This window comes from Haliotis cracherodii, unplaced genomic scaffold (genome assembly GCF_022045235.1).
Source record: "Haliotis cracherodii isolate W230 unplaced genomic scaffold, xgHalCrac1.p SCAF_6, whole genome shotgun sequence".
Taxonomy (NCBI): Eukaryota; Metazoa; Mollusca; class Gastropoda; order Lepetellida; family Haliotidae; genus Haliotis; species Haliotis cracherodii.
In genome coordinates, this window is record NW_027266319.1 from 67,794,809 (window position 1) to 67,818,414 (window position 23,606).

Sequence of the window (23,606 nt, forward strand, 5' to 3'; positions counted from 1 at the left end):
ATTACTGGAAACTGAACTTTCCACTGTGGTTAGTGTTACTTGACATCCACCCATGGTATTCCGAAAGGTTACACTTGTATCTAAGTAAAGTAACTTCTTCACCACTGCTTATATTAAATAGTACTACATTCCTGACAACCAATAATTGTCCAAATACAATGCCATCAACTTCCACCAAATATCAACAGAAACAATGTAATACTTTTACAATCACTGTTTAACAATAACATACACTGCCAGATAACATTAGTTTTTAATAGGATACAATGTCACATTTCAATGTCTACTTTATTACACGTCGTCATGAATAATAGCGTTCTGTCCGCGATTCGCTGTACAGAGTTGTGTCCCTTGGGCAGGCCAGAAACCTATGATTGTGGGTTAGATTCCCGGTTCGCCACGATTATGTTTCTAGGTTTGTCAGCACCATACCCGTGCTCACCGAAGTGGTAAACGTCCGAGACTTCGGGTTTTCCTCCCACATTAAGCTGGCACACCGTGATATAACTGGAATACTGTTCAAAGCGGCGTTAAAACCTAACTCACTCACTAATAGCGTTCTGTCACAATGTGTGTGCAATGCGGTGGTGTTCCGCATCCGGTCAAGTGAACGTACTTACTCATAAGAAACTTATATAATAAAGCTGTATCCGCCAAGCGTAGACCGGAAACACATTAAACCTGATGTTATGGAGGTCACAAACCAGAGGATGGACAAACGAAAACCACCCAGATCTTCACGGGTCCAGTTTACCATGAATCAGATTGTTTGGGCTATTTGGTTACAGCTACAATACTTAATACATATATTAATATTTCACTTTTTGCTCAAGTTCATAACCATGAGATTACAGCATTTTTGAAAGCAATGATTACATATGACAAGCCATGGATATTCGTCAAAGTAGTTTTTTCTGTGATATACTGATATTTTGTGCCCCTAACAATATGTATTGACTCATTCATATTTGGTGAAATGTCATTAATATAATCAATAATATTTATATTTATATGAACGTTCAACTGGCAGCCAGCTCTACACTTGCATAAACCATTTACACGATGATGTATGTACACACAATGAACATAAATGACAATCAAAAGCATTAAATAAGAAGGCAAAACCGTTGTTCACCTAAACAGGAATTAGCCCTATTGACCTCTTGCAATTTCCATGCCTCGTACACACTGATTGTTTCATGATAGCTATGACAGAGAGTAACATGTGTGCTGTCAGATTCACTTGTGTCACAATCAGAGAATGTGTTTTCTTTGTTTTGAATATATAAGCAAAAACTTCCCTGTCATAAACAGTGAAAGCAATTCGGTCTTGACGTCCCAGAAAGTTTTTCTCATTAATCCTTCTAAATGACAGACATTCTTCACCGGAGGCCCTGTCAGAACGATAATTATTCTCTCCTCTCTCGTTGAATGTATACATTTGAAACAGGCAAGCCAAGGGGATCAGTGCGCTCGATGACAGATAAAGCACTGTAATGTTTTTCATTCTCGCAATTCTATCTATTCAACAAACTGCTCGCAATGTACATGTCGATCTAAAATTAGTCAATTGCGACAAGGTCGGCGATAACTTATTGTAAAATAATCCAAAGTGAAATTGTCTCTGTAAATTATGAAAATAGTTTGCCTTTTTAGGGATCACCAATTGAATATTTAATTATATGCAAGGGACATAACTTTCAAACCACGATTCGTCAATCTTAAAATATGTTAAACAGGACGATTTGTGAGACGGAACCGTCCTGATTAGGTAGGTCTCGTGGTATGGTCACCGGAGTGTTTGTTTGTTTCTTAACGCCGCACTCAGCAATATTCCCGCTATATGGCGGTAGTCTGTAAATAATCTGGCCCGGACAATCCAGGGATTGACATCATGAGCATTGAACCACGCAATTGGGATACGATGTCAATATACATCAATCAAGTCAGCGATCCTGACCACCCGATCCCGCTAGTCGCCTCTTACGACAAGCATAGTCGCCTTTTGAAGCAAGTATGGGTTGCCGAAGACCTACTCCGGATCTTCACGGGTGGTCACCGGAGTGGTTTAGTGATGAATGAAAATATCACACAGATGCAGGTTGAGGATCAGATGTCAGTATAGTAAATTATATATGCAGGAATTGATCCCCTGTGGAAATAAATATATACACAGAGTTATAATATAAAAAAATACTTACACATACAAATAAAACATACCCATCATAATTGATTATATATTATTAATTTTAGAATAGTATATGATCACACAGTTACTATGATCAGTTTTAATTAACCATAGTTTGTTTTGCTGGTTTTATAGTAAGGGCACACTGAGATGCCACAGTTTAACACTGATACCGCACTCAGACATATTAATACTTACTCCGAGCCGACGAGTTCTCGTTTTATCCCCTTAATGCAGAACGCCAGGCAGGGTAACAACAAGTTTCAAGGATTTCCACAGATTAGTGATGAGAGGTTGGACCTAAATAACCTTGAAAGACATGTTGGCAAGAAAGCTAAATGGTACAGTAATTGTGAACATGTAAGATACTTTGCAGAGAGAGTAGCCACATAGAACATACCACTGATAGTTCAACATGGTGAGTGAGTTGGGTTTTTAACGCCGCTTTTAACAGTATTCCAGTTATACCGCGGCCCGTCTGCTTCATGTAAGAGAAAAGGTGAAGTAATGCAGTTCTCAGACGTTTACCACTTCGGTGAAACCCACGAGCACGGGTATGGTGCTGACAAACCTAGAAACATAATCGGGGCGAACAGGGGTTCGAACCAACAACCATAGGTTTCTGGCGTGGCCAAGTGACGCAACTCTGCACAGCAAATCGCGGCGCCTTAGACGACTGGGCCACCCGTGCCCCCAGTTCAACATAGATACCCGAGTGGAGACAGACCTTGTGTTGTCCCATTAATGCAAAAAAAACCAGGCAGGGTAACAACAAGCACCACCTTTTAAAGTCGCCGGAAAGAATAGTGAACTCGCAAAACGGTCGCCGTGGATATCGACACTTTTGTTGTATTTTTAGTGCATTCAAGCGAGAAACAATAAAACTGCATTCGACGGGACACGGTCAGTCCGCTAACCCACTAACGTTACCCCACAACCATCAGCCCGGAATACCCGGATGTTCACGTTCCTGTCTGGATAAACGAGGCTTCACTGTAAAACAATAAATCTGACGGCGGCATATCCACGCAAACAACAAGAATCCTCGAAGAAAAAGCCTGTCCATATTTCAATATTTTCAAAGTTGGAGTGTTGTTGGAATGTTGTTGGAGCGTTGTTGGAGTGTCGTTTCCCTTTAACTTGTGTCAACAAACGAAAGGATGCGCTTCTCAGAAACATCTCAGAGCACCCGCATCCACAGTATGTTTCTCTCAAGTAATTTATACCTCCAGGTCAAAAACTTCCAATCCCCATCTCTGCAAGATCGTTGAATAACGGGAATAAGTGTGTGCAATATTCATGTACTGTATGACTGCGTGGAATGTGTATTGCGCTTAGCAAACATCAGAAACATGCAGCTCTCTACGGTAAACACAACACCTGGCGTCAACCGGCTTGAACTGCATGCGTTGTATTGCAATAACGCATTGTACATGAATTTGAAGCGAAGCATTTGCCAGGTTGATTGTTGCCCATCCCATGATGCATGTTCAAACCACACACAGAGACACATACACAAATATACACACAAATAGACACTCGCACATACGCAGAGACACATATATACACAGGCGTACAGACATGTGCACACCCTCCAAACCCACCCCCATCCCATCTAAGCACACACATACACGCACGCAACACACGCACGCATACACAGGCATAGACACGTACGCACGCACACTGTGAGGACGGGGCACGTGACGAGCCGATGATCACGCGTGGGGTACTGGTTTGAATATATTGTAGGAGCGCTTCCGTTACTCACTCCGGCTAACGTCAAAACAACCTCTAATATTTCCTAATTATCATGACGAACGTCATAATGTTTCCATGTCTATCTCTGTCTGGCAACTCTAGTGTTTCCCATAGCTTCTATTTGTGAACTCAAACGTTGAAAATTATACTTCTATCTACTAGTAGCAGTGTGCCGTGACAGTACAACGGAAGAGTGTCACATGGCAGTACAAGGGAGTAGTGTGACGTGACAGTACAACGGAGCAGTGGCACGTGACAGTACAGCGGAGGAGTGGCAAGTAGCAGTACAACGGAGCAGTGGCACGTGGCTGTACAACGGAGCAGTGGCAAGTAGCAGTACAACGGAGCAGTCGCAAGTAGCAGTACAACGGAGCAGTGGGACGTGGCTGTACAACGGAGCAGTGGGACGTGGCTGTACAACGGAGCAGTGGCAAGTAGCAGTAAAACGGAGCAGTCGCAAGTAGCAGTACAACGGAGCAGTGGCACGTGGCTGTACAACGGAGCAGTGGCACGTGGCTGTACAACGGAGCAGTGGCACGTGGCTGTACAACGGAGCAGTGGCACGTGGCTGTACAACGGAGCAGTCGCAAGTAGCAGTACAACGGAGCAGCGGCACGTGGCGGTACAACAGAGCAGTGGCAAGTAGCAGTACAACGGAGCAGTGGCACGTGGCTGTACAACGGAGCAGTGGCACGTGGCTGTACAACGGAGCAGTGGCACGTGGCTGTACAACGGAGCAGTGGCAAGTAGCAGTACAACGGAGCAGTGGTACGTGGCTGTACAACAGAGCAGTGGCAAGTGGCAGAACAACGGAGCAGTGGCAAGTAGCAATACAACGGAGCAGTGGCAAGTAGCAGTACAACGGAGCAGTGGCAAGTAGCAGTACAACGGAGCAGTGGCACGTGGTTGTACAACGGAGCAGTGGCAAGTGGCTGTACAACGGAGCAGTCGCAAGTAGCAGTACAACGGAGCAGTGGCAAGTAGCAGTACAACGGAGCAGTGGTACGTGGCTGTACAACGGAGCAGTGGCAAGTAGCAGTACAACGGAGCAGTGGTACGTGGCTGTACAACGGAGCAGTGGCAAGTGGCAGTACAACGGAGCAGTGGCAAGTAGCAGTACAACGGAGCAGTGGCACGTGCCTGTACAACGAAGCAGTGGTACGTGGCTGTACAACGGAGCAGTGGCAATACAACGGAGCAGTGGCAAGTAGCAGTACAACGGAGCAGTGGCAAGTAGCAGTACAACGGAGTAGTAGCACGTGGCTGTACAACGGAGCAGTGGAACGTGGCTGTACAACGGAGCAGTGGCAAATGGCTGTACAACGGAGCAGTGGCAAGTAGCAGTACCCCGGAGCATTTTGATGCGGCAGTACAACGGGGCAGTACAGCGGAGTATTGTGACGTGGCAGTACAGGGGGAGCAGTGTGACGTGGCAGAACAATGGAGCTGTACAACGGAGCATTTTAATGTGGCAGTACAACGGAGCTGTACAGCGGAACATTGTGACGTGGCAGTACAGCGGAGCAGTGTGACGAGGCAGTACAGCGGAGCTGTACAACGGAGCATTGTGATGTGACTGTACAACGGGGCAGTACAGCGGAGCGGTATGGCCTGACAGAACGACGGAGCAGTGACGTGGCAGTACAACGGAGCAGTGTGACGTGACGGTACATCGGAGCAGTACAGCGGAGCAGTGTCACGTGGCAGTACAGCGGAGCAGTATGGCGTGACAGAACAACGGAGCAGTGACGTGGCAGTACAACGGAACTTTGTGATGTGGCAGTTCAACGGAGCAGTGATGTGGAAGTACAACGGAGCAGTGGCAAGTGGCAGTACAACGGAGCAGTGGCACGTGGCAGTACAGTGGAGCGGTATAGCCTGAGAGAACAACGGATCAGTGACGTGGCAGTACAACGGGGCAGTGAGCCGTGACAGTACAACATAGCAGTACGACGGAGCAGTGTCACGTGAAAGAACAACGCAGCAGTGTGGCGTGGCAGTACAACGGAGCAGTGTGACGTGGCGGTACAACGGAGCAGTGGCACATGGCTGTAGAACGGAGCAGTTGGCGTTGCAGTTACCATAGCAGTACTAGTGTTACTTGACGGTATGGCGCGGTGACGTGACACTGTACGTATACAGAGAACATATCAATAGTGGCGTTCTGGCGTGACACTACTTATAAAGAGAGCATATTAGTAGTGGCGTTCTGACGTGACACTACTTATAAAGAGAACATATCAATAGTGGCGTTCTGGCGTGACACTACTTATAAAGAGAACATATTAGTAGTGGCGTTCTGACGTGACACTACTTATAAAGAGAACATATCAGTAGTGGCGTTCTGGCGTGACACTACTTATAAAGAGAACATATCAATAGTGGCGTTCTGGCGTGACACTACTTATAAAGAGAACATATTAGTAGTGGCGTTCTGACGTGACACTACTTATAAAGAGAACATATCAATAGTGGCGTTCTGGCGTGACACTACTTATAAAGAGAACATATCAATAGTGGCGTTCTGGCGTGACACTACTTATAAAGAGAACATATCAGTAGTGGCGTTCTGGCGTGACACTACTTATAAAGAGAACATATTAGTAGTGGCGTTCTGACGTGACACTACTTATAAAGAGAACATATCAATAGTGGCGTTCTGGCGTGACACTACTTATAAAGAGAACATATCAATAGTGGCGTTCTGGCGTGACACTACTTATAAAGAGAACATATCAATAGTGGCGTTCTGGCGTGACACTACTTATAAAGAGAACATATCAATAGTGGCGTTCTGGCGTGACACTACTTATAAAGAGAACATATCAATAGTGGCGTTCTGGCGTGACACTACTTATAAAGAGAACATATCAGTAGTGGCGTTCTGACGTGACACTACTTATAAAGAGAACATATCAATAGTGGCGTTCTGGCGTGACACTACTTATAAAGAGAACATATCAATAGTGGCGTTCTGGCGTGACACTACTTATAAAGAGAACATATCAATAGTGGCGTTCTGGCGTGACACTACTTATAAAGAGAACATATCAATAGTGGCGTTCTGGCGTGACACTACTTATAAAGAGAACATATTAGTAGTGGCGTTCTGACGTGACACTACTTATAAAGAGAACATATCAATAGTGGCGTTCTGGCGTGACACTACTTATAAAGAGAACATATCAATAGTGGCGTTCTGGCGTGACACTACTTATAAAGAGAACATATCAATAGTGGCGTTCTGGCGTGACACTACTTATAAAGAGAACATATCAATAGTGGCGTTCTGGCGTGACACTACTTATAAAGAGAACATATCAATAGTGGCGTTCTGGCGTGACACTACTTATAAAGAGAACATATCAGTAGTGGCGTTCTGACGTGACACTACTTATAAAGAGAACATATCAATAGTGGCGTTCTGGCGTGACACTACTTATAAAGAGAACATATCAATAGTGGCGTTCTGGCGTGACACTACTTATAAAGAGAACATATCAATAGTGGCGTTCTGGCGTGACACTACTTATAAAGAGAACATATCAATAGTGGCGTTCTGGCGTGACACTACTTATAAAGAGAACATATCAATAGTGGCGTTCTGGCGTGACACTACTTATAAAGAGAACATATCAATAGTGGCGTTCTGGCGTGACACTACTTATAAAGAGAACATATCAATAGTGGCGTTCTGGCGTGACACTACTTATAAAGAGAACATATCAATAGTGGCGTTCTGGCGTGACACTACTTATAAAGAGAACATATCAATAGTGGCGTTCTGGCGTGACACTACTTATAAAGAGAACATATCAATAGTGGCGTTCTGGCGTGACACTACTTATAAAGAGAACATATCAATAGTGGCGTTCTGGCGTGACACTACTTATAAAGAGAACATATCAATAGTGGCGTTCTGGCGTGACACTACTTATAAAGAGAACATATCAATAGTGGCGTTCTGGCGTGACACTACTTATAAAGAGAACATATTAATAGAGACGCGGTGATGCGACACCGTTCGTATATAGAGAACATATTAATCATGGCAGCTTTGCGTGTTGACGTGACACTGTACGTGTAAAACATATCAATAGTGGTAATGTCAATAACTGGAGTGTCTGGTCCACACTCGATTATTTACAGACCGCGGTCATTTAGCTGGAATGTTGCCGAGTTCGGCGTTAAACAACAAACAAACATGATATGCCGGGCAAGATGAGTACAATTGTAATGAATGTAAATACCACATGCTGCGGTAGTTAAAGGTATTTGTAGGGCGCTTCACCCACTGTCTATGCATAATGCAAGAGATCAGATTTTACTCAGATTGAATCATTGCTAGGAGAGTTGTATGAAGTACTGTCGGAAATGCTAGAAAACTGCTTTTTGCCTGTTAAAAAGGGATATAATATTTCAGACTGTTGTTATTGAAATATCGAATAAATATCGATCGCCCTACCTATGGTTTGAAGTATTTCAGTCACAAGGAGTCCTATCGACAAGTTTACAGGTGACAAATTTGAACGAAAACAGGAAGTTCACATTTATTCCAATTTAAGTCCAATGATGGCAGTCTGAAACGTTCTATAGAAACATGCGCATGTGACTCCGTTACAATGATAGGTGAAGGTGAAATGCGGTTTAACGTCGCGTCCAAGATTATTGCACTTATATAGCGACGTGCATGTACGTGTGTGTGTGTGTGGTTGCTTGTACTAGTCCGGACTGATGCCGATTTATAGTGTCAGCCCACTGAGATACCATGCCGCAGTTTAACATGAATACCCCACTCGGACACAGTATACTGACTCCGAGCCGACCAGCTCTTGTTTTAGCCACTTACTGCCGAGCGCCAGACAGGGTAACAACAAGTACCATCTTTTAACGTCTTTTGGTATGACGCGGCCGGGGATCGAACCCCGGACCTTCCGCTCTCCGGGCGGACGCTCTACCATTAGACCACGGAGGCGGTCTAGTTAAAAGTATTTGTAGGGCGCTTCACCCACAGTCTATGCATATTGCAAGAGATCTGATTTTACTCAGATTGAATCACTGCTAGGAGAGTTATATGCTTCTGTGTTGGGCTCTGTCTACCACCTCAAAATTAATGTTGCGCTGGCTGATATTTCTGTCTACGAATAACCTAAAGTTGTACACATTCGCGTCAGGGACATGAGAACAACATGTTACTTGCACTGACTCAGGTCAAAATACGTCCACAGTATTTGTCCGTGCGTTGTCTGAACTGCTTGGCGTATGATGGTGGCTATGAAAAAAACATGCCAATGTTCTTAACAAACCTTCTTTCAATCACCGATTCTTATAACATTACCCCGTTTGTTGCGCAGGTTATTGTGAACCGAGTACCCCTCCGCCATTTTGACACAGAAAATACCTGAAATGTACTTTGTCAACCTCTCTCTCAGTCCACAATGCTTTCTACACTGCAGCGCCATCTACAGTCCCGGCAAGGGAGGTAACGCCCAAATCGTGTGCCAAGGCCCACTAAAACTATGATAGACAAGACATTCTACGTTGAAACGGTGGTTTGTCGCAGAAATGAATGAAGCGTTCGTAATTTGTACACATGGTTTTAAAGCGCTTAGCTTGGATTTAAAGTTTGGGGTATTATTTTCAAATGTCCTTTTGGTATAACAAATGTTATATTTGAGATAACACTTTCTTAGTAAAGTACAGATTCTCGTACTTTTTTGGGTTGAGTCCCGTCCGGGATTCGAACCCACACTTGCCAGAGTAAGGCACCTAATCGCCAGCACACAAAGTCAGCGATCTAACCCACTCGGCCACCGAGGCGTCCACAAAATGAAAGTCCGACAACTGGTAGTCTAGATCACGTACTTCGAGTATCCCTCTGACAAGTGTAAATTGGCACGGCTCCCATTGCCGAAAGCTATGAATACACAATGCACTTTAGAAAGTGGTCAAATGTAACACATGTTATATTTGGGATAACACTTTCTTTGTAAAGTACAGATTCTCGTACTTTTTTGGGTTGAGTCCCGTCCGGGATTCGAACCCACACTTGCCAGAGTGAGGCACCTAATCGCCAGCACACAAAGTCAGCGATCCAACCCACTCAGCCACCGAGGCTTCCACAAAATGAAAGTCCGACAACTGGTAGTCTAGATCACGTACTTTGAGTACCCCTTTGGCTTTCGGCCATGGGAGCCGTGCCAATTTACACTTGTCAGAGGGGTACTCAAAGTACGTGATCTAGACTACCAGTTGTGAATCGGAATGATGTCATCTTGAATTGGAACTTTCTCATCAATAAAGTCACCAATGTCATAATAGAAATGACCAAAGGCTACCGGATCATCTCGAACTACTCTTCGTCAAGTTAAGCGTCACATGAAAATGTTTTGTTACTCATATTGAAGACAAGCAAAATTGCAAAGTTCTTGACAGCTGTGAGCAGCAACTTGATGCGCTCATGGGGAGTAGTTGCTAGGAGATCGCGTAGTCAGAAAGGGGTAAACAAAATGTTTTAGAAAGTAATAAAAGAAATCCAAGTGCAATCCAAAAGTACCATGTACAGGATATTTTTTTTGATAATAATATTCACGAAAAAAAGTATTTTCTTTCCTTGTTTTTACTCGTTCACTTTAAACTGTAATGCGTTGTGAGATCTACAGATCAGGCCTTCACTCGTCCCCTTTAAACAACACTGTGTTGTGAGATCTACAGATCAGGCCTTCACATGCCCCTTTAAACCATATTGTGTTGCGAGATCTACAGAACAGGCCTTCACTTCTTCCCTTTAAACCATATTGTGTTGCGAGATCTACAGAACAGGCCTTCACTTCTTCCCTTTAAACTATCGTTTTGTGAGATCTATCCTGCGGCATTAATGACTGTTCAGCACTCTTCAATAAAACAACGTTCCCGCTGACCTGATGCTGTCAATATGTGTTAGGGCACTAATGTCCATATGTAACAGTATTCATTTAGAAAAAGGACACAGTAATAACTTGAGTAGCGGAGAGGGAGATACTATAATGGTCCGGGTACACCCACTGTGCATCTGTATTGTGTGACACTGATAAACAGGTAATATCATCGCCACCACTGTGCTATGTTGGGAAAATGTGTCACGATGAATCTTGGGTTTACAAGAAAGCGCGTTTCAAACATTTTACATACTTATCAAATAGTGGTCATGTAGTATCTGTGGCGTTTTCTTAGAGCTGAAAGATGACAAGCTTCAATATTTCTAAAACAAAATAAAGGTCTAGTTTAAAATGAATCACATAAAGACAACAAGGTTTCAGCAACAGGATAGTTACTGTTTAACATCATAACCGTTGTTATTCGTCCTTCAGAAACGGATAGCCCGGTCGTCTTAGGCGCCGCGATTCGCTGTGCACAGTTGCGTCACTTGGCCACGCCAGAAACCTATGATTGTGGGTTCAAATCCCTGCTCGCCCCGATTATGTTTCTAGGTTTGTCAGCACCATACCCGTGCTCGCGGGTTTCACCGAAGTGGTAAACGTCTGAGACCGGCATCACTTCGGGCTTTTCTCCCACATTAAGCTGACAGGCTGCGATATAACTGGAATACATTAAAAACGGTGTTCAACCAAACTCACTCACTCACCCAGAAATCAAATCTAAAGATATTTTCCGTCAGTGGTAGAAAACGAAGCTGCAAGGTATGGTGTTACATGAAATGCCCGGGCACATGTAAGACTTCCTGGTTGAATCCAGCCCGGCAGACTGACTGATATCGACTTGCGTGATCCACGTGAGATGTGTATCTTGATACCGCATGCATCTGAACAGAACAACCATATTACGACTGTGACGGTTTTTTTTCCTGATACGACTGAGTGTCAGTGTCGAAGTCGATAAATGGACACATATGAATTCGTTTCCTGCTTCGGGTCAGTTCAAAATTGATTCTCTACAGGAGCAGTCAGGCACAGCGCTCCTTTGTGTACACAGCCAGACTTGGTTAGTGCTCTTCAGTGAAGGGTTCAAGGTGTGCGAGCTATAGCTTGTGTATTCGTATTTTCCGTCAGTAAAATTAGTTCTCACAAGGGAAACATACCATAAGTAAATACTTATCAAATACAAGGGCATTTCTTCTAACACACATTAGGTGATGTACAAGCACTTCTGTTCCTGGCGTTTTTTAATACTGTGCAAAACTCTTATCATAAAGAATCATGTATAAAGAATCAAATAATATTTTTCCTTCAAGGGCAAAACGACAAAGAGCAAAACCTGACCAAACAACTCGAAATTCTTGAGATTTCCAATGATTATTTTATCAATTTCGATTATTTGGAAGATAATAATAAGAGGAAATAAGGAAACACGGGGTGACTTGAATTGCTAGAAAATCTGGGACGAAGTGGATTGTGGAGGGTGAAAGAGTCAGCAATTTTGTATGTTACCTTGAGAACAGGAATATTGTCAGTAAGTCTATTATTCATTTGGAATTAAATGATTGCTCCACATTGCTAAATTCTAGTGAAATTATTGCTGAAGCAGCCAACATCTAAATTAATCTATACAGTAGTAAAGAACACATGGTAATGGAACAGAACTGTGATTTAAATTCCCCGTTGGAGATTCTGTCACTTTTTAACAAAAATGAGTGAGTGAGTGAGTTTGGTTTTACGCCGCTTTTAGCAATATTCCAGCAATATCACGGCGGGGGACACCAGAAATGGGCTTCACACATTGTACCCATGTCGGGAATCGAACCCGGGTCTTCGGCGTGACGAGCGAACGCTTTGACCACTAGGCTACCCGACCGCCCCTAACTAAAATGATGTCAAAGAGATGAAAGATGATGAAGGGGCAAAAGCTCTCCAGAATATGCCAAACCAGCAACAGCCCAGGCTTAGCTGGCTTTCCCACTGAATTTCATATTTTCGTTTGAAACATTGGACAGTTTTTTTGCGATCATTGAATTATGGTTGAAAACCAGGTGAACTCTCTCTTATTCAGAAACAAGGGGTTGCCAAGGGGGGACAAGATTGAACGAATCATGGCTAACTGGAGGCTCATATCTTCATGCATTGCAAATTGAATCCACTCACAATCGCCATTTATCATTAATGAAGATCAGACTGGTTTTATCGAAGTTTGCTATTATAAGGGTAACGTTATTTTTCAGGGCATTATCATTTGCAGAAGCCCGAGGTCTTCCATTAACTGCCCGACGAAGGAGGGCAGTTGAAAAGATCGGAGGCTTCTGCAAATAATAATGCCCTGAAAAATAGCGTTACCGTTATTATTGCTAAAATGGATGGAATTTGTTATCAAATAAAAATAAACAACACTATCGGTTTTGAGACATTTACTGCAATCAACACGAATGTCACTGACCCACTTTTACAAATATGGAAACGTCATAGAACAAACCAGATGTCGTCACTATTCAACGTGACGTCACCTATCCCTATCCTATGACGTCACCATACAACGGGCGTGATAGTGGCCCGTCGTCAAACAATATGAGGGCATTATCAAGTTACAGTGGCCCGCTGATTTATGATAACATGCGGGCGGTTTAAGGATAATTCTATCCATTTTAGCTATAAATTGGCTTAATCTATGGTGCCATCTCATATACAGAAGGGGGCGAGGCCACTGACATCAGGAGAATCCGAATGGACGAAATCCACACACCACATCGCTAGACGACCGCCTAACTCCTGATAGCATTATCCGGCTTATACACTCCTGTGTCTTCTTAGTCGGTGCTGACGATATGGAATTACTACTTGATGGTAGTCAATTATTTATCATTATTTCTGCCTGATCCTGCAAATGATTTTGTTGTTCTTAAATGACATGCATTTTAAATTTCCTGTAAGTTATAACGAGACAAAGTCAAGAGGATTAGATTTTGCAACCTGCAAGGGGGCTTAGGTGTGGTGAATTTTGTTTCATCTCAACATCGTAACATCTCAAAAGGCCACACATCTTCCCGAGGCAAGTGAGTTAACTGACTATAAAAGTCCAGTTTCCACCCTTGCCGAACTAGGCTGGTATTATGGAGTTACATTCTGGCTGGGCCAACGAGTCTATGCATAGTCCATTTAAAATCGCGCACCGAAATCGAAATCCGGTTCGTAAAGTGACATGCAGATTTCGGTCGACTGCAGCATTTGCAAAGCATGTGCACCGCTAACTCGTTGTCATGTTATTAATCAAGGTGCTCGCGTGATTTGGTGCACTTCGCGATGTAAGACTCGTTTTCTCACAATATAGATCTTGATTATCAATCAGACCGTCTTGACTGGGCGCTACCGTTTTGTTTGAAGCAAATGTAAGTGATACGAGAGGTTGAATCTGATTGGTCAGTAGGAGAGGCTTCGAAAGGACATAACTCGCAATAGCCACTGGTGGCGCTACGATCGAGCCCAGGAATTCCAGCCTAGTTCGGCAAGAGTGGAAACCTGACTTTTAAAGTCAGTTAACTCCTTGCCTCGGGAAGATGAAGGCCACATGGTTAAGGGAGACGTCTGGCCTCAGGTGATAAAAAATGGAAGCACCTATTTAAATCTACATATCCTTACTTGTGTAATCTTGGTGAATTGTGTGTAATGTTCATTGAGAGAAAATTAACTTAAATACAACGACAAAACCCTTTAAACATCGATTGTACAATTCCGACCATAACATGAGCATGTGTGTATGAATCACTATCGAATAGTAATGACACCAGGTGTTCACGAAAGGGTGAGCGTATCCTGTCCCACCGGTGGCACCCGCCACAAACACATGCAAAGGGAAGTCAATTGTTCACCTGAAATAAACACGGGAACATATGGTACAAGTCAAAATAGGGAATTGCATCATTTGTGTCACTGATGCGTCAAATTTTGAAATGTAATGCTTTTTGGAAATGTTTTTCTCAGTCATTTATTCCGCTTGATAAGAAAGTCAAACAAGAACCTTTCAGTAGTTATGTAACTGAACCAATGAAGTCATTGTTCTTGAAATACTGTTTTGAGAAGGGTGTCTCCCAAAGATGTGAAGACATCAGAGTATATTCCCCGATTTTTAACACATGACATATTTGTAAGTTCCATGTCAGGCTCAGAGAGCATATTTATTTGTCATTGGTTCTACAGAAGTAAAGAATAAACAGCTGGAAAGTGGGAATTAAAGTTTGTATATAAATTGGAACAATATCTGTAAGAAAATATTCAGTACAACATTGGACGTAAAACTCTCTTGGTATCAATACAAAATTACCGACATAATTCTCACTACTTATTCTTTCATGTATATACTTAATTATGTTCCAAATTATCTGTGCTCCTTCTGTCACAATGAAATGGAAACAACTACTCACCTGTATTGTGGCTGTGATGTAATAACACAGTTTTGGGATGAAATATCAGTGTGGATAGACCAGTCTGTTCATGTCTATCATATGACATTTTGTAACTGATAAAACAGATAAGGCGTTTACTTAACTTTTACTAATTGCCAAATTCAATATAAAATGCATTTTTTATTTTCATTTTTATGAAAAACAAACTATTTTTTGCGATGCAACATCGAAAAAGATATTGCTTTACTGATAAAACGATATGTGAAATGCTGGACTTCCTCATTGATAACATCCATGTAACATTTTGGGGTAAGACGTTAGGGCAAGAAGTAAGCATCCCCATAGGCACCAATTGTGCACCCCTTCTTGCGGATCTGTTTCTTTATGCATATGAATCGGAATTTCTGTTCGAATTGCCAAAGTAAGTTGGCCAAAAAGTTTAACTTAAGCTTCAGGTATATCGATGATCTGATATCGCTCAATAACCATCAAATAGCCAATTCCCTTCCACTGATTTACCCACCTGAACTAGAAATAAAAGAGACCATTGAGATAGATTCATCTGTTTCATATTTTGATCTATGCAAAAGATTCAGAGTGACGAAACACTCAACACAAGACAATAGCGATGACTTTGCAATAGTCAACTTTCCTTTTATGTCAAACAATATTCCTGCAGCTCAAGCCCTTTGTGTCTACATTTCACAACTTTAGAGGAAAAATCGAGCATGCCTTTTCCTCCAAGATTTCAAAGAGCTTCATACGATTTTGCTTAGAAGCTGTATGATCAAGGTTACAACATTCAAAGCCACAGTAAAGCTTTCAAAGGTTTTATGGAAGACATGTGGAGGACATTTCCAAATTTGACGCATCAGTGACAAGAACGGTGTCCGATGCAATTCCCTATTTTGACTTGTCCCACATGTTCCCGGTTTTTTTTCGGGTGAAAAATCGCCTTGCCTCTGTATGTGTTTATGACGAGTGCCACCGGTGGGGCAGGATACCCCAACATTTTTCGAAAACACCTCGTGTCATTTGATAGTGATTAAAAAACACATGCTCATGATATAGTCGGATTCGTACAATCGACTTTGTTTATGGCAGATGTTTCTTATGAATATGGGAAGGGTTTTGTCTCTTCTATTTTATTGATTTACACAATTATAATCATGTCAATATCGACTTGGTGAAAATGCGTAATATAATTCATAGTGTGATATGTAGTGACAGAATGTACTGAATACATACCTGCATCGGATCTGGATATAATTTTTCAGTTACTTGTTTATTTTAAGGTAAAATCGTATCACTGTAACACTGGGAAAGAAGGTGTGTTATGAAGGTGAAAACATGTCAACACATGATACATTGGTTGAATAGTTTACAATAATGTGGAACTGAAAACGTCGTGTCGAGATACTGCTGTTGGAAGTGACATGACATACTTATACAGTAAACTACGGTTGTAACGAACTAAAAGGGACCAGTAATTTTAGTTCGTAATAACCGTACTTCATTATAAGCATATAAACTGCATATGTACAACAACTTCCCGGGACCAGAAAATAGGTTTGTTATATCAGTCAGTTCGTTATAAGCGTGTTCGTTATAAACGTAGTTTACTGTACAATTAACCATGAATAAACCTCCCATGTTAGGTTCAGTCTGATAAATTTAATAAAGAGGGTATCTCCTGACAGAACTGGATCACGATGTCCATAACCCGCCCTATGTGGATACACGCATCACCACTACCCCGGGGATGTCACTCAGGTACAAGAATGGGAACGCGCTTGTCTTCGGTCGTACTTGTTCAGGATATATTATGACGGTGAATGGAATGCTGTTGTGTTGATATCATTGAAAAATGTAAGATAGCTAGAAAGACATTTGACTTCCATACATATTTCTTAGCCATGTCTTTGAATAAAGCAACGCATAGCCGAAGGTATTTATTACCCACCGCTGATACTAGTATATCGTGAAGGGCGGGTCAGACAGAGATATCACCTACCGTCGGCTTTCCTCCTGTCCCTGACGTTATCATGTGTACAGGAAACTTCCTCTTTATTGCAATGTTCCTTGAGGCAAACAGTTTCAGTTACAAGGGGATGCTATCAATAACACGAATCCTTGTTGCATGTCAACAAGTGTTCCTGGTGGACACTACCTTACAGTGAGGGATTCGTTTAATGTAAATACCAGTTTATTAACTGAGGGTATATTAAGGGTGCGAGAATATTTCAAAGAGCATGACTAGACTCTTACTTAGATGTTGTGTGATCAGGGTTACAAAAATGCAAAGGTTTCCTCAATATTGTACACTATTGGGCATGAACAGGATGACACACACAAATCCAAAGTGTATTACCTTATATCACATTACACATACATTGTTACGGTGTCCTGTATTTGTATACCCTCAACGTTTATTTAAAGTTATATTGACGTTATTATGAAAACTGTGTTCCAAGCAATATACTACATATTGTAAGGAAATTACTGAATTGTCGACAGCGCAAACAGGGTTATATATACAATCTTTGGGGTGGGTACACATTGATTATGCCAAACATATCTATATCCATTCATTTAATAACAACTATTGAAGTCAATGTTTTTCATACAATAACATAATATTATAGTATTGTCTTGCTAAAGTATCAATAGGCCTTTCAGAAACCTTGAACCAATACTTTCGTTTCAAATATTGACGAAAAAGGTTTTACATGAAAGATCAGTGAAGGTTTTTAAACTATGTAAGATACCCATCGCTACATTACTGCTGTGGCAATTTCACTATAATCTGTTTGTATAAGCAACCCCTGACATTTATTCGAAGTGACGATTTGTAACGGCTGTGAGTTAAGAACCATTTTTCCCTACTTGATTTTTGAGCTTTTACAACTAGAACTAACACTCCAGTCAAACACATGGCCCCCTCCCCGAACACTCCAACCCTTACACCCCACCCACCCATCAACAACACCCCAGTCAGACACATTGCTCCCATCCCAAACATCCAATCCACCAATCAACAACACTCCAGTCAAACACATGGTCCCGGCCAGGAACACCCCATCCACCCATCAACAACACTCCAGTCAAACACATGACCCCCACCTCGAACACCCCGCCCACCAATCAACAACACTCCAGTCAAACACATGACCCCACCCCGAACACCCCATCAATCCATCACAACACTCCAGTCAAACACATGATCCCCACCCAGAACACCCCATCCACCCATCAACAACACTCCAGTCAAACACATGGCCCCCACCCCGAACACCCCATCCACCTATCAACAACACTCCAGTCAAACACATGGCCCCAAACCCGAACACCCCATCCACCCATCAAATACACTCCAGTCAAACACATGGCCCCCACCCCGAACACCTAATCTACCCATCAACAACACTCCAGTCAACACATGACCTCCACCCCGAACACCCCGCCCACCCTTCAACAACGCTCCAGTCAAACACATGGCCCCCACCCCGAACACCCAATCTACCTATCAACAACACTCCAGTCAAACACATGGCCCCCACCCCGAACACTCCTTCCATCCATCACAACACTCCAGTCAAACACATGATCCCCACCCAGAACACCCCATCCATCCATCACAACACTCCAGTCAAACACATGGCCCCCACCCTGAATACCCCATCCATCCATCACAACACTCCAGTCAAACACATGACCCCCAACCCATCCACCAATCAACAACACTCCAGTCAACACATGACCTCCACCCCGAACACCCCGCCCACCCATCAACAACACTCCAGTCAAACACATGGCCCCCACCCCGAACACCCAATCTACCCATCAACAACACTCCAGTCAACACATGACCCCCACCCCGAACACTCGTTCCATCCATCACAACACTCCAGTCAAACACATGACCCCCACCCAGAATACCCCATCCATCCATCACCACACTCCAGTCAAACACATGACCCCTCACCCCGAACACCCCTTCAATCCATCACAACACTCCAGTCAAACACATGACCCCCACCCCATCCACCAATCAACAACACTCCAGTCAAACACATGGCCCCAACCCCGAACACCCCATCCACTCATCAACCACTTTCCAGTCAAACCATGGACCTCCGACCGGAACACCCCATCCACCCATCAACAACACTCCAGTCAAACACATGGCCCCCACCCCGAACACCCCATCCACCCATCAACAACACTCCAGTCAAACACATGGCCCCCTCCCCGAACACCCCGCCCACCCATCAACAACATTCCTGTCAAAGACATGACCCGCACCTGGAACACCCCGCCCACCCATCAACAACACTGTAGTCTACACATGGCACCCACCCCGAACACCCCGCCCACCCATCAACAACACTGTAGTCTACACATGGCTCCCACCCCGAACACCCCGCCCACCCATCAACAACAACCCAGTCAGACACATTGCTCCCATCCCGAACATCCAATCCACCAATCAACAACGCTCCAGTCAAACACATGGTCCCCGCCGGGAACACCCCACCCACCCATTAACAACACTCCTGTCAAACACATGGCTCCCACCCCGAACACCCCACCACGCATCAACAACACTCCAGTCAAACACATGGGCTCCACCCCGAACACCCCAACCATCCATTAACAACGCTCTAGTCATCTATCATCATCAGCCCACGACACACAACCACTCATTCGTGATCAACTCGTGTTATTCCGGGACAGGTTGCAGGTTACGAACGGGCGAGTGCTGACGAATGACAACCACTACCACAGAAGGATGATTACGTCACGATGATAAATCCGACCACCCACCGCTGGGCTATGAGCACTAAAATTACGGTGTCACTCGTAATGGAGTCTCAGTCGCATTGTTGAAATACTCCATGCAGAGGACCCTGTGTAGAATAAGTTTCCAGCTTGTCGTGAGAGGCAACTAATCTGGGCTTGGATGACTGCGTGTCACCCAACCCCGGCGTGCTGATCACAATACTAACAGCCTAGTAATACACATAAGGAAGAGAATATATGGATGTCAACTTCTTTATTATGAGGAACACAACTTTTCGGAGTATATGCTTTCTCCTTCATCGGGTGAATGAATGCCATGAGGCAGAGAGCATAATATATGTACATGTAAGGACAACAAAATTACAGTCTTGTTGGTGGTTCTTGGGCTGGCTTCTGCGACATGGTGTTGGAGTGGGCGTTGTAGTTGAGTGAGCTTGTTGATGTGAGATGTCTTGATGTTCCCGTTCAGCTGGTGTCGGCTGGTCTGGGCCAGGGACTCGGTCTTGTGGGAGGAAGGTCGGGTGGTTGTTGAACATCACACTTTTGCTGATAGTCTTCTTGTACTTGTTGATGGATGTTACTACATCAACTTCATGTTGATGTCGTATCAGGTCTTTGAAAGGCATTTAGTAGTGATACACACAAGGAAGAGAATATATGAATGTCAACCTGTCGTGTTTCTTCCTGTTCAGGTCTGACCTTGTCTTTATCTAGTGAACATTACTTGTTTGTCAAACCCATATACACAACACTAATTCGTCCTTAAATTATAGTGAGGTATGTTTGCCTTGTCACAGCGCAATATCATGTCGGTCATGCTTTGTGACATGCCAAGGTAAACACACGAACCTTAAACCAACTCTATTTATGGTTATCAGAGCGCTGTATTGCCCTGTGAGCTAGACAAACAGTAAAATATACTTCCTGGTTGGACGTGAGTAGGGTGGAGGATTGTAGGGAAGGTGGCTGTTACGCAGGCTTGCCCGTCATACTGTGCAAAACTTATTCGAGGTAAGTTCTTCTTTCTTGAAAACTATTCACACACGGGTCTTCATCTATGTTAATGTAATTTTCTAGGTCCATGTTACGTTTCATACGGAGGTCCGATCGCATATTGACCAGATACAAACACTTGTACCAGGATATCAATCAAGAGACATTGTATGTATGTGCCCGGCTTTATGACTTTTCTTCACGCAGTGTACCCATGTCTTTGGTTACGAGTCAACCTTAACACATGCCTAACTCATGCCCTAATATGAGGTATACATATCTCAACGTTTTCTTTTCTTATAAGAGACCTTTATATTGGTATTTTAATTGATAGAATTTGTATTAATGTCAAGAAGTTTTATTTAGTAGATTATGGAAAAAGAGCTTAATTCAAGGAAGACACACCACACACAAGTTGTTTACTAAATACACCAACTGCCGCGAGACACGTCAGTAAAACAAAATACCCACCCACAGTCCTCAATGTTTCAACACAATGACTGTTGCACATGTCTATTATCAACGAACTGGAGCATGTCAGTTTCAAATAATACTTGCGTACCTTTCGTTCCAGTACACCAAACATAAAGGCCAATGGACAAGTTGTACACATTTACAGGTACTGAACATTTCAAATATTTTTATCTTTATGATAAGTGGGTAATTGGTGGATTTAGCCAAAGGATTTGAATTTGGAAGTTGTGTCAGCTCGACTGCATACAATCAGTAAGCTCTCCGTTGATGTTCTTGATAACCAGAAAAAGTAATATTAAATGTTACTTTTAGATGTTACAGTGAAGGAGAACTTGGAAAATATATTTTTGTCAACATTACGTATATAAAGCTTATATATATATATATATATATATATATATATATATATATATATATATATATATATATATATATATATATATATATATATAGCGACAAAACCCTTTCCATATCCAATAGAAATCTCTGCATAAAGCAGAGTCGATTGTATGATTCCGACTATATCATGAGCATGTGTTTATGATTCACTATCAAACAGTAATGATACCAGGTGTTCGCGAAAAGGTGAGCGTATCATGCCCCACCGGGTTCATCCGTCACAAACACATGCAAAGTCAAGTAAATTCGAAACATATAGGCAGTAATCATTTCAGCACATCTTCGTTAAAGCTGTACAAAGTTTACGTTACACATTGTATAAACAAACTGTACCCAGAGCCCAGTCTGCATAAAATATGCAGGGTAAGATAGATGCAGTTTGTTTGCATGTCATACATAGAGGCATTTCTACATTTACAGCGTACCTCTTCCTTGTCACCTGTATTGCCACAAACTGTGCGGCCATGTCACAGGGGACGACGAGCTCGTAAGTAATAGGCACATGGTGCTCTGATTCAGGTGTTCAGCCTTAAGTGTAGTGTGACGGGTAGGATCAGGGGGCATTTCAGAAAATCTCGACATAATCACCATCTGTATCATTCGCTTGACAAAAAATGTCTCCCGGGGTGTCATTGTTTTCACAATTATGCTTTTTGTTCCTATAGGTTTGTTTTAAAACATATGAAATTGCATTTTTGTATCATGTACTGGCCTCGAAGTGTTCAATTAATGTAAAACACTGTTATATAGCTGTGACATGTGATTCGTATTCAGTCTGTGGATAATGTCCAGCCCGTCCCAGCACTCGTATTATATAACATCAACATGTCTGCAAGCGATCTCTCGTTTTCACCGACTTTTGTCAGATGGAATGCTCCAGTATTGTGCTCTATGACTTGTGCCCTTTCTCAATATATGATTACACTGTAAGACACGCTTGTGACACAATTGGTTAAGGCTGGCCTAAGTGGCAGGAATCTAGAAACGTAGTACTTATTCATAAAGGGTTTCAATAGAAACAAGTACATTGTATCATTAAGTGATACAAAGATGGAATAGTGCAGGATTACCTATGTCTTTAATATATTGTTTAAAAGAAAGATGTCACCACAACCGAAGGAAATACGATACACATTAACGGGTATGGGCTAGTTATGCTTACTGCAGGCTTGATCTATATCTTGATAAGGCAAGGACTACAAGTGTTGCGAAGTTCTTCCCAAATTTAAACGCGACTATTAACCCAGAAATAGGTCCATTCAGGACAAAATTCTGACATCAGTAAACAACTACACATAGTTACCCCGTTCGTTGATAATAACGACGTATTCGCCCCTGAAGAGGGTTGTGTTTATGCGAACAGGTCATGGCGAAGAAACAATGAAAAGAAAATGGGGATTGAAATTTTATTTAACCAGCACCCCTCTCTACCACAGAATCTGTATCCGCCCCTGTCAACGGTCTAAGTGTAATTATGTGAGGCCAATCGAACATATTTTACGTGCATTACGTTTGTTTGTTGTTTAACTCTGCACTCAACTATCATCAGTAAATAATCGAATCTGGCCAAGACAACCCAGTGAGTGACATCATCCATAGACAATCAAGCGATTGATATCATGAGCATCGATCTATGCAAGTAGGTTACGATGACATGCATAAAAA

The 23,606-nt window shown here is 42.7% G+C and overlaps 1 protein-coding gene and 1 pseudogene across 1 annotated transcript; both read left to right on the plus strand.

Moving 5' to 3' along the window:
• Positions 1-18,602: 18,602 nt before the first annotated feature.
• Positions 18,603-19,304, plus strand: LOC139446628 (soluble scavenger receptor cysteine-rich domain-containing protein SSC5D-like). Its single transcript, XM_071227907.1, has one exon. The coding sequence runs from the start codon at positions 18,603-18,605 to the stop codon at positions 19,302-19,304; it is 702 nt and encodes a 233-aa protein (XP_071084008.1).
• A 1,704-nt stretch (positions 19,305-21,008) lies between these two features.
• Positions 21,009-23,606, plus strand: part of LOC139446629 (uncharacterized) — a 161,839-nt pseudogene continuing 159,241 nt past the window's right edge.